General features: G+C 37.0%; 2 protein-coding genes across 2 annotated transcripts; both read left to right on the forward strand.

The window, feature by feature from the left end:
• The first annotated feature begins 354 nt into the window (after nucleotides 1-354).
• Nucleotides 355-1,449, forward strand: LOC118344035. The gene is made up of 3 exons (XM_035683773.1): nucleotides 355-666; nucleotides 754-873; nucleotides 928-1,449. The coding sequence occupies exons 1-3, from the start codon at nucleotides 355-357 to the stop codon at nucleotides 1,447-1,449; spliced, it is 954 nt and encodes a 317-aa protein (XP_035539666.1).
• An 821-nt stretch (nucleotides 1,450-2,270) lies between these two features.
• On the forward strand, nucleotides 2,271-8,212 carry LOC108999512 (sperm-associated antigen 1A-like). The gene is made up of 3 exons (XM_035683580.1): nucleotides 2,271-2,592; nucleotides 5,018-5,206; nucleotides 7,190-8,212. Exons 1-3 carry the CDS (start codon nucleotides 2,413-2,415, stop codon nucleotides 7,673-7,675), a joined length of 855 nt encoding a protein of 284 aa, XP_035539473.1. The 5' UTR covers nucleotides 2,271-2,412; the 3' UTR covers nucleotides 7,676-8,212.
• The last annotated feature ends 3,949 nt before the right edge of the window (nucleotides 8,213-12,161 follow it).

A 12,161-nucleotide genomic window follows, 5' to 3' on the forward strand; every position in this document is an offset into this window, starting at 1 on the left:
CTTAAATAAAAGTATTTAAAAAATGGAGGAATGTTAGAGGCAAAATTGGGTCAAAACTCTTCTTACTTGTGGAGAAGTTTGTGTTCAGCCTTAGATCTTGTGAAAAAGGGTTTGGCATGGAGGGTGGGTGATGGGAAGAAAGTGCAGGTTTGGATGGATAAATGGCTTCCACATCAAATACATAATCGTGTACAATCCCCTGTAAGTGTCTTGCCTAGTGATGCAAATGTTGAGCAACTTATGAATAGTGCATATGGCACTTGGAGGAGAGACATGCTATGTAAAATTTTTTCAGAAGAGGAAGTGGGTCTGATATGTAGCATTCAAATTAGTAGATGGGGGGTCAATGATAAAATGGTGTGGGGTTGTGCAAAGGATGATATGTTTACAGTTAAAAATGCTTATCACTTGGAGCATAGGAGAAAGAGACGGAAGTTAGGGGAAGCATCTAAGGAAAGAGATGATCAATTCGAATGGAACTCGATATGGAGGCTTAATGTTCAAGGAAAAGTGAAGCACTTTCTATGGAAGGTCTGCCATAACTTGCTTCCAACAAGAGAGAACCTGGTCAAGAAACAAGTTCTGAAGTCAAGTATGTGTCCCATCTGTGAGATAAAGATAGAAACAACAATGCATGCCCTCTGGAGCTGTCCAACAGCCTTGGATGTATGGGCAGAGGTTGAAAGCCCGGTCCAAAAATGGAATAGCAATGAGATTTGTTTCATTGACTTATGGAAGCACATCAATGAGTAGTTGGGAAGTGATGAAGTGGAGGTAGTAGCTACTATTCTGAGAAAAATTTGGCTTAGAAGGAATGTTGTATTGTTTGAGAGCAAGTTTGCTGCGCCAAAAGCTGTCCTTAAAGTTGCAAAGGTAGATTTGAATGAATTCAATATAGCTCAAGATCTGCAATAGAAACTATTGCAGATGGGGAATCAAGGCAGAGGTGAAATCAGATGGGAAAAGCCAGTTGGTATTGCCATAAAAATTAACTGGGATGCAGCAGTGGAGATATATCTGAAAAGAGTGGGTTTAGGTGTTGTCATCCATGATTCATGTGGTGAGGTTCTGGTTTGCCTTTGCTCTATTGTGAATTTTGTGCAGAAACCAAGCATGGCTGAAGCTTTAGCTTTAAGAAGGGCTGCTACTTTGTGTGTTGAATTGGGATTTTCAAATGTAATATTGGAAGGTGATTCACATGTTGTAGTTAAGGTTGCAAGTGGAATGAAAGAGATATGGGCAGACTATGGAACTATTGTTGAAGATATGAGAATATTAATAAGGAGTAATCAAAATTGGAGAGTTAGATTCGTGTATAGGAAAGCAAATATTATTGCTCATAAACTGTCAAAACTATTTTTTAAGTATACTGATAAAAGGGTGTGGATAGAGGAATGCCCTATAGAAATACTTAGTGATATACGAAAGGAAAGATACTATAATGATTGATTTCTTTTAAGGAAAATTCTATACACTATACCATCATCTCACTTTCATCACACTAAGTAACATGTGACATATTTATTATCATTAAATGATTATTTATTATATATTTATTTATCATCTAATGGTAACGAGTGAGTCACATATTATTTAATATGATTAAAATAGAATGATAATATAGTATATAATATTATTCTTTTTTTAATACATTAATAAAAGAGATATTTTTGATTAAAAAAAAATAATGAGCTAAAGAAAGCAAACTTTAGGAGACGTTTAGATTCGCAACTCATCTCAACTCATCTCACTACTATTCATTACTATTCAGCAACTTTAACTCACAAATCTCATTACTATTCATAACTCATCTCATTACTATTTATAATACATTTCAATTCATTTTAAATCATCTCAAATTATTTTCGAATCTAAACGTCTCCTTAGTGTAGCACTAGAGTGTGTCAAAAGCCATGGCCCATGATGCCATGATGGTGAAAGGGGTTTTTTCATTCACGTGCGGTAGTGAAAGGAGAGAGTTCTCCCGTTGCTGTGCAGCAATGACAGGATGTGTTTGTCATGTTAATGATGTCATATTGGAGCGGGGACTCTCAAAGTCACCGCAAGTGGAAAGATAGGAAGCACGCACTACTATGTTGGATAGAAATTTTCTCATTTTATTTGAGATAATATAATATTTCTTTATAAAAAAAAAAGTATGAGATAATTTAATTGGCTCACTTATTATTAATCTATTAATTATTGAAAAAGACAAAAATACGCGAGGGAATCTCCCAGGATTTACCCTCAAATTTTCAAATTTGCCTTCAACTTTCTTAAGACAAGCAGCTCAGATTCAGAAGCTCATCCACAGCTCAAAAGACCCGAAATATTGGAAAGATCCCAAGTTTATATTATATATATGAATGTATATGTCGGACGGTTGAGATTGATTCTTGTGCATCCATTGTCATGGCGTCGGCAGCGTTGAACACGATCGAGCGGGCGCACCAGATGTACCGGGACGGACGGTACTCGGAGGCGCTAGGGTTTTACACGGAGGCCCTGGAGATGGCTAAAACCAAGCCTCAAATGATTGCTCTCCATAGCAACCGGGCCGCCTGCTTTCTCAAACTTCACGATTTCAAAAAGGTTCTTTTTCATTACCTGTGTCGAAATGTTTTCCATATTCTGATTTTTTTTTCCAGGAATTACGTATTTGACTTATTTTTTCCAATCTTATAGATAAATATCTCGTTGTGTGTGCATAGATAAGGAAGGGGCTAACTTTATTAAAATATAATATGAATTTGCTTCGCATTGAATAAGAAGCGGGGTAGGAAAAAAGAGACTTTTTGATTCATTTCAAACCGAAGCTTTTGACTGAAAAGGAATTGGAGTTCAAATTTACCCTATTCGTGTTTTTTATGCGTTCGGTGCACAAAAATCTAAAGCTAGGATGAGGAGTTCAAGAGTAATCTGTGATCAAGTTTTTTGAATTGCAATAAATGATTAGATTTGTTTACTAAATTTGGATAAATTATAAAAGAGGCCAATCGTGATTTAATGGACAACCAATCAGGCAACAAAAATTTTTATAATTTAGTTCTTGTATTTTTTTTTTTTTTTTTTTATGTGCGATCATAAAGCCGTCTCCACCCTTGCATGCATTATTTTTGTGTGCCATTATTATAAATCGACATCATGAGCCACCCATAGGTGAAATCAAACAATCAAAGCAATATTTCTTTTGATAAGCAAAAGAAACTTTGATGAATAAAAAATGCAAAAGGCATAGCCAATGATTCAAGTCAACACAGGAATGAGAGTTTGCATTTTATCTGTCAGCCGTCAGGTACTTGTCACTATTTTTAAGGCCTTTGGATTTGAAGGTGCATTTAGGATATTCATGACTAGGAAGTGAATAAAGAGTTTTAAGGAGATGTTTGGATTCAGAGATGAGTTGAGATGGTTTGTGAATAGTAGAATAAAAGTTGAATTATTTATTATATTTTGTATGGGAATTTGGGAAAGTTATTTTGGGATTTGAAAAAGTTGAATTGTTTATTATATTTTGTGTGTAAATTTGAAAAAGTTGTAATGATGAGATGAGATGAGTTGAGGTGGGTTGAGGTGAGTTTTGAATCCAAACCTCTTAGATAAATGCTGCTGCATGCTCTTGTTTGCATGTAATATTAAATCTTGTGCAATCCAGCCATGCCTTTATTCTGTGATCATTGATAGTGTTGTTTCCACCTCATTCTTGCTTGTCCGTTGATATCCTTTTTTTCCTGCATTTATGCTATATGAGTTCAGGAAAGAGATAATACCATATTCTAGTCGGGAGGAGTGAGTAAAATTTGCTACCAGTCATTTTAACTTCAGTGTGTATGAAATACCAGTCTGGTGAAAGAAGGTATTCAATGAGATTGTGAGAAACTGGTCTAATTTTATATGGCAGAAGTAATAAATTTATGAAATAAACTTTTGAAGGGTAAGTGCAACTGAGAGTGATAAACTGGGAAAAAATTGTCACAAAAAGAGCAAATCTTCCAAAAAGGGTGAGCCCTTAGGTAGTATGGTCATTAGCTCAAATATGACTAACATGAGCAATGTTCTGCTGTCTTCTTAAAGTCTAGAACACTTGGGATGGATGATGGAAGATGATGGATAGGCTAGACGTCAATGATAGTGATGGGTAGAATATGAGCACTTTGTTATGATGAAGGCACTACTTTAATTGGAATGGAATCGCAGTTTGGATATACCCTCTTTGTTTGAAATTATTTTGTTAGAAAATGATATGTTTGTGTGTGACCTTACAATGCACACACATTTGAGAGTGTAGAGTTACATGGACTATGTTTCTCACTCATTACCTCTTGCTGCCGTCCTTATCTACATTCGTATTTTTTTTTCTGGGAAGAGTGGAGAACACTTAAATTTCCAATTGTCTCAAACACATACGCTGTGTGCCCCCCAATCATTAAATAACCATTTTTTTTTTATTGGCACCGGGTGTCCAGGAACAGTGTCCTGACTAATCTCGAGGGTGCATAGGCCCTTGGCAAGGAATTTCCCGCAAGTACGCCTAAGGTAATTCAATGGGAAAATCCCCCAGTCTGATGGCCTCTAGAGATTGTTTGCACTTGGGGGGAGCATACCCCCAAGCCCAAGGCCTTTACCTCTTGAGTCAACCCCTAGGGGTGCAACCCAACTACACTAGGAGTATACACTGGGGTGCAACCCAACTAAAGAGTGTTAGGGGTGCAACCCAACTACACTGGGAGTATACATAGGAGATTGCCTGACTAAGAAGGGCAATGGGATAATACATAGTTACTCCTTTATCTGCAAAGTTTGGTTCTTAAATTTGGTTGATTGGTTTTGTCCGAAATCTGAATGGGTAATCAAGGAAACCCCTATTAACAAGTTAGATCAGTGCTTGAGCTTGATAATAATTAGGGTCAGATTTCCCCTTCTTTCATTATGTCATCAAAACTCTCTCTAGTCATGCTACATGATTTTTTTTATCAAGTGTTATTAGTGATTTTTAATTGTTGATATGACATCTTAGGCAGCAGAAGAATGTACCTCAGTGCTTGAGCTTGATCACAAGCACAGTGGAGCACTAATGCTGCGGGCCCAGACACTTGTCACCCTTAAGGAGTATCAGTCGGCGCTTTTTGATGTCAACAGGCTTTTGGATTTGAATCCATCATCAGAAGTTTATCAAAACCTTCAAGCTCGTTTGAGGACACAATTGGTATACTTTCATCATTTCTTTTGATTAAGGTTTCCAGCACTTTGTATGATTTGTTATTAGTTGAAGGGTTCATTTCATATTTAATCATGATGGAAAGAATAACATGTGGCCTATGCAAGACCATGGTAGTTTGGTGGATTTTATCAAGAGCTTTATAATATGCTGTCCTTGTATTAGGATGTTGCTCATTTTCTTTTCATTATTTTTATTAACTGCATATGGAAAAGATATGAGAGAATCATGGAAATTAAGCCCATTGAAGTCTATAGAAGCTTTCTAAAGTATGAGAGTATTGAAAAAGAGAGTCATGAGCTTCTCCATTGTCAGTTCACAGTCCTCAAAACTGCTATAATTTATTTATACCCGCCATATGATGCAAATAAGAAACATTTTCCACACTGCTGCAATTTGTGGACTACCACCTCTTCCTTTTGGGCATGACTCAGGCCAAACCAACTCGTTGAGAAATTGACTCCATAAGACACTACCGTCTTGTAGGGGTGTCATATCATGTTAACGGGTCGTGTTCGTGTCGTGTCAAGGCATATACATTACACTTAACGGGTCAACACGAACACGACCCGTTAAGAATTTCGTGTCAAAATTTCAAACCCGAACACGACACGGTAAGATAACGGGTTGACACGACACGACCCGTTATGACCCGTTAATGAATAATAAATAAATTGACACGATATGACACGACACGACCCGTTCCGTTTCAACCCACGTTAATGGGTTGAATAGATACGATATGACACGACATGACCCGTTTGACTTGATTGATTTTATATAAATATTTAAATATAAATAATATCTATAAAAAATAAAAAACTAACTACAAGTCTAAAATTACAATCCAAACAAATATGATCCACACAATTTATAATAATATTCATTATCAAATATAATAAACAAAACATATAATGTTAATATATTAATGTTACAATCCCAAATATAATAAAAAATTTAAAATACAAATCTAAACAAATTTAGAACTTGAAGAAGAAAGTGGAGCATCTTCCTTACCCTTTAAGTCTAAGGATATAAAGGTAAATTTAATTTTCTTTATGGGTCATAACGGGTTATAACGGGTCATAACGAGTTGACCCGTTAGTGACCCGTTAAGTAATCGTGTCATAACAGGTCAACCCGTTTTGATCCGAACCCGTTAAGGTTAAACTCTAATCCGCTTTTATCGTGTCGTGTTCGTATTGGGTTAATGGGTCGTGTCACATATTGCCACCCCTACCGTCTTGCAATGAAGTAAAAAGTGATCCACGGACTCCCCACTCCCTTTACACATGCAATGCCAATCAACCGTAACAGTATATATTTTCCTTATCCATGATGACATGGAATGTTGTTTTATGGTTGCTATTCTTTGTTTTTTAATCTAGGTCAGTTATCTCCTTGGGTCAACATGTCAAATGGTCGTCTGGTTTGCTGCATTATGGCAGTTACCTATGACTGCTATAGCTTATGCAGTTCCTTATTTGAAACTAAGAGCCTGTTAAAGATTCAACATTTAGTTTAGCGGGTAACCTGTGTTGTGATGGATATTGATGATTGACTCTTCACATGGAGAAACATCCCTTTGGAATGCAAAATATAAACTCGACTATTTGTCCCAGTTGAATTGGGGCTGGTTTTATTTATCCTCATCAACCAATTGGGCTCGACCACAAGCATTCTTTTCCATCATTCTAATAATTTGTGATCATATTATATGTCTCCCCCCAGTTAACATATCCTTCTTCACTACCCTAGTCTTGCTGTTATAGTGCAACATATTATGAGTCCAATATAGATCTGTTTTTCCAAACATCCAGCTTCTAGGTTTCTATAATTATATTTTCAGGTTATTTAAAAATTGTAACTTGCTCAACTGGCTTAATTATTATCGATCTGCATTCCAGATTGTAGGATTAACTTGTTTTGCCTCTCATCAATTAATAAGATTTTTTTCCCGCTTAAGGAAAGTCACTTGCTCCAATAGCTGAATCTGAAGCAGAGCTAGAAGAAGAGGAAGAATACAAAGATGAAGCAGAACCAAATGGCAATGAAGAAGACGAACAATACAAAGAAGAAGAAAATGCAATAGTTACAGTAGGAACAGCTCAGAAAACTGAGCTTAAAGAGACCATCATTTGTGCTGAAGTTAAAGTGCCTGAGACACAGAGGTCTAAGGAATCATATGAACAAGAAAGAGATAAATCTGAGCCTAAAAAGATCTCTTGTGCTGCTGTCTCTATTGCACCTGAAGTGGAGAGCAACAAGGAACCATTTGAACAAGATTCTAAAGGATGGCAAACAATTCCAAAACCAAAGGGACACTCAACTCTAGACTATGCAAGATGGGACAGAGTTGAAGATGATTCTAGTGAAGAAGAAGATGACGATGAAGAAGAGTCTCAGCCACAGTATAGGTTTCGTGTAGGAACCATTGGTGTGCGACCAGTAAAGTAAGAAGGCCATATATACATGTAGATGACTGTTTTGGTCCCCAACATCAGCACAAAGAGAAGTCAAATCCTCACTGAGACTAAAAAAGAGGTAGTGGGAGACTTCCATGTGAGCCTGTCATGTCCAAACTTTGAAAACTAGGAACTACCAGCTTTGATTGGTTGGTGACCTTGGCAATGGAACAGTTGAATGCATGAGCAATGCGAACGCTTGATTTCAACGTTGTTTCTCCTGTTGTACAGCAATTTGAATCCTTTATTCTTCCTAAGAGCGTCTTCAAGTGGGGGGAGACAGTGCTAACAGTTGGATTTGTACTGATTGAAAACTACCTTGAGTCCAGGTATGTATCGATTCTGGCGACATAATTATGTGCCTGTATTTGTAATTCATGATATCTCCCGATAACTCTTTTATCATAGGGAATGCTCGGGTGAGGGAATACTTGGTACTGATCAGTTTTGGCATAGTCGATGTGTAGGTATTCAATACATCATTGCTTTTCCTGCAATTTCAACTGAACTTGAGCTTGGCTTCTATATTCTTTCCAATCTTTTGTAGTATTATGAAGCATGTATAATAATCCAATTACAAGTAGCAAGAACTCTTATTTTTTAGCTGTTTCTGAGATGATTTAAGTAGCTGATTATAGGAATTAGTTAACTTTTCTCTCTCTTGAAAATGTTATACAAATTTTGGAATAGGAAAAAAAAAGAAAAAAGAAACTGACCGGTTTGGATAGTGAGATGAGATGAGTTAAAATAGTTTGTGAATAGTAGTGAGATTATTAGTTAAAATTATATTTTAGATGAGATGAGATGAGGTAACCTCTGTATCCGGCCCTAAAAGTACTTGCTTTGGTATTTGTTTTTTAAGGAAAGGAGGTAGGAACAGAAATATCTTTTGGAAACACATCGTCCTGCTTTAACCAAGTGCTTGACCAAATCAAATCATAATCTAACTTGCATGGCAGCTACATAGAATGTCTCAATATTTCATTGAGATTACTGAGGACGGATTCTGTTTACTCATCCTACCTAGATGCACTTAGTTAACAAAGGCTAAATGCCCTTTTAAATGGAATTGGACAGTTGTCTCAACAGAAACCCAAACATTTAAAAGGGGCTCTCCTTGGATGCAATTTCATACCCAAATCACCAGTCTAATCTGTAAGATTGATCAGCTTTCATAAATGATCAGTAAAGATGCTTCTCTATTTCATTTCGTAATCAACAAGACCAAGCAGTCAGTGTAGTAAGTAACACAACAAAAATAGTATCCATTTCGGACAATCATTTTACAATTGACTTGACGAATATTTTACAAAAAGACGAAAGGGCTCAGTTTGTCAGATATATATAGCATGATAGTGATAGGGTTATCACCCTTTTACTATCTTTTTACTATTTATAGTGTATTTATTTTTTTATCATTTTCTTTTAAGTATTTTTTTAACATTCTTAATTATTAAAAAAAATTAAAAAAATATATATAATATTACTAATAGTTACTTTTTTAACCATTAAGTAAAATAAAAAATTAAATATAAAAAGAATAGTAAATAAGTAGTAGAAGGATAATAATCTTATCATTTTCTTGTATAGCACGCAACATATTTTAAGGATTAAAGAACACGTCCACAGAGTTGACTGGTCATAGAGAAGAATACCGTAATAACCAGGTGATTGGGGTCATCCAACCATTCGATGTTTCAAGGTGAGTGATTTGATCATTGAAGTGGAGACTCACCATTTTGCTTCTTGATGCCTTGAGGTTTCTAAGCAGTAATTTGGGCCAAAAAATTATTATTCGGTTATTTCCATTTTGGGAAAAATTGGCCAAAACGGGCACAATTTGTTTTATCAATACAAGTAATCAAGTATTTTCCAACGATTTTAAAATCGTTGTAACAAAAATCATCGCAAATAGACCTTACTAGTGGCGATTTCCAAGTCGTTGCTGAATTGCAACACAAATTTAAAAAATGAATTTAGTCTTATTTTTTGCGGCAATTTTTTTACAAAATTAGTTGCAAAAATTTTTTTCAAATTTATTTTCGTCAAATAGGAAAATTGTTGTAATATATACCATTTGCGGCGAACATTGTCGCCATAAAAGTATATTCAGTCACGTAATGCTTATTCGCGGCAAATGAAAAGCGCCTAAAAAAGATAATAAAATTTAAAACTCGTGCGTTACGTTTTTCCCTCATTCGTTTTCCTCTAGCCGCTCCCCCCTCCCCCCCATCTCTGTCCCTAATCCCTCTTCTCCCTCAAGCCTCCGCCACGCACAGCTCGTAGCCAACGACCCCACCACGCCACCACCAACTCACCTCGACTGCCACCCCCTCCCTCTCCCCCAATCCCCACGCCGATCTCTTTCTGGCCTCACCTCTCTCTCTCTCTCTCTCTCTCTCTCTCTCTCTCTCTCTCTATATCGCCGCTGCTAGGGGTACCGTTCGCCACCACCCACACCTCGACGCCATCGCCAGTCTAGCAGCCCGAGGCCCTCCCTTTCTCCCTTGCTTTGTTCACAACCCACGGCCCCAATGCATTTTACTACTTTGCCAATCCCTTGTGAGTTTCGCTTCTTCTCAAGGTCGCTCAGGTATGGAAGAATTTAGGAAATCGTTCTTTATATGTATTTGTCACAAAATTTTAAAGCATATTTTTATAAAAACAATGGTGATTGGAAAAAAAAAAAAAAAATTTTATGGGTGGGCTTGTATTCGTGGTTTCAATTTCTTGGAAATGATGTGAAAGTTAGGACCTCTTGAAAAAGTAACGAAATTTTAATTCATGCCTTGTGGATTGAACAAATCTAGGTCATTTATAACAAACGCACAATTTATCGAAAAGATTTGAGTGGAGAAAAAACGCCTACAAATGATTGCATGATACTCCACTACAGAAGTGCATGCCCCAATGTACGTCTTATATATTTGTAGTCATGGACGAATGCTTGTACCATTTTTGAAAATATTTTCTGTCATTACACATTGTTCAAGTTAAAGTTGCATGCTTAGTTTGTAAAAAGTGTAACATGAGTTGGTGGTTTATGCAACGCAGCCGCTCAAGGATTATTCTAGATGTCGTGCTTTTTGGAGAGATGATTAGGTACTTTCTTAATTTGAATATTTTGCTTTGGCAATATTCCCTTTCTTTTCCCTTTGTATTCTAATTTGTAATCAATGCTTTATCTATTTTGTTCACATTTCTGTTATTTTTGGACGAGTAAGGTAATCTTATTCCAAATGAAGAAAATAAACAATTAGCAAAGACAGCAATTAACAACAGAAATACAGCATAACTTAAGGTACTACTAGAGAAGAGTGGTCCTTCAAAGGAAACAAACAAAACGAGTACAGCAAAGGCATAGCCAAGGGGTATCTTGCACTACATCCAACTTTAACAGCCTCCACAACTCTCGCCTCTCCAAATGATTACATTTTGCATAGACCACAGAAACCACAATTTTGTGTGAGTCAACCTTAAGCAAGACTGACATATGCTGATTACTAAATTGACTAACTGAAACCTCTAACCCATTCTTCCATAGTAGCCATAGTTTCCCACCAACGCTTTGATTAGAAAACCCATAATCAAACTTCAAACAATTTTTCAAACCTTCCAGGTTACTTTCATCAACAAAAGGCTTTGCTAACAAAAGAAAATTTACTTGGAATTTCCTCACCAACTTACAAAGTCTTCTTCTTGACGATTGAATCCCACGGATATTCCAAAAGAGCGGTTGACAGATCATAAATTCATTCGAACGGGCTTGCTAAGAACCTGAGATGAGCTTCTGAGAAATCTTCCACCTTTAACAACATTCTTAGCAGCTTTAGTTCCCCCATCAGAGGGATAGTCTTTATTTTTACACAGATACTCTGCCCTTTCTTCATCTGGTTCAGAGACATAATCTTCGACCACTCTATCCGGTGGTAACTCATCAACTGGAATCATAGCAGCCAAGGACCCCATCTCTTCTGTAGGACCAAGTAACGCCCCATCCTCTACCACCGTCCCCACTAATACTTCATGCCTCATCATACCAAATGGCACTATCACCATTGGAGAGCACCTTGAATCCACATCATGACTTGCGGCCCCCATACCCGACTCTACCAACTCTGTTTCTGTATCTTCACAAACTCCACCACAAAATTGCACTTCCGAAGAAATAGGAACGTCCACAGTGATATCACCATTTTCAACGACCAAAACATTCAAAACAGATAAATTAGCATGCAATTCAACATCCTGCACGTCACTCACGCTAGCGAGTGCGTGACCCTTTTCCATCGAGACCTGACTGCCAACCACAAGTGATTCTTTAGTAGCACAAACTTCATTAGAACCCTGCACATTAGCGTAAATAGGACCAGCCAGGTCCCTATCCACCATTGCATCCATTCCCACATTAACAACAACAACATTGACAGGCAGGGATACCAACTTATCATTCGGCACAGCAGTAAGTTCCATTACCT

This window comes from Juglans regia, chromosome 12 (genome assembly GCF_001411555.2).
Source record: "Juglans regia cultivar Chandler chromosome 12, Walnut 2.0, whole genome shotgun sequence".
Lineage (NCBI taxonomy): Eukaryota > Viridiplantae > Streptophyta > Magnoliopsida > Fagales > Juglandaceae > Juglans > Juglans regia.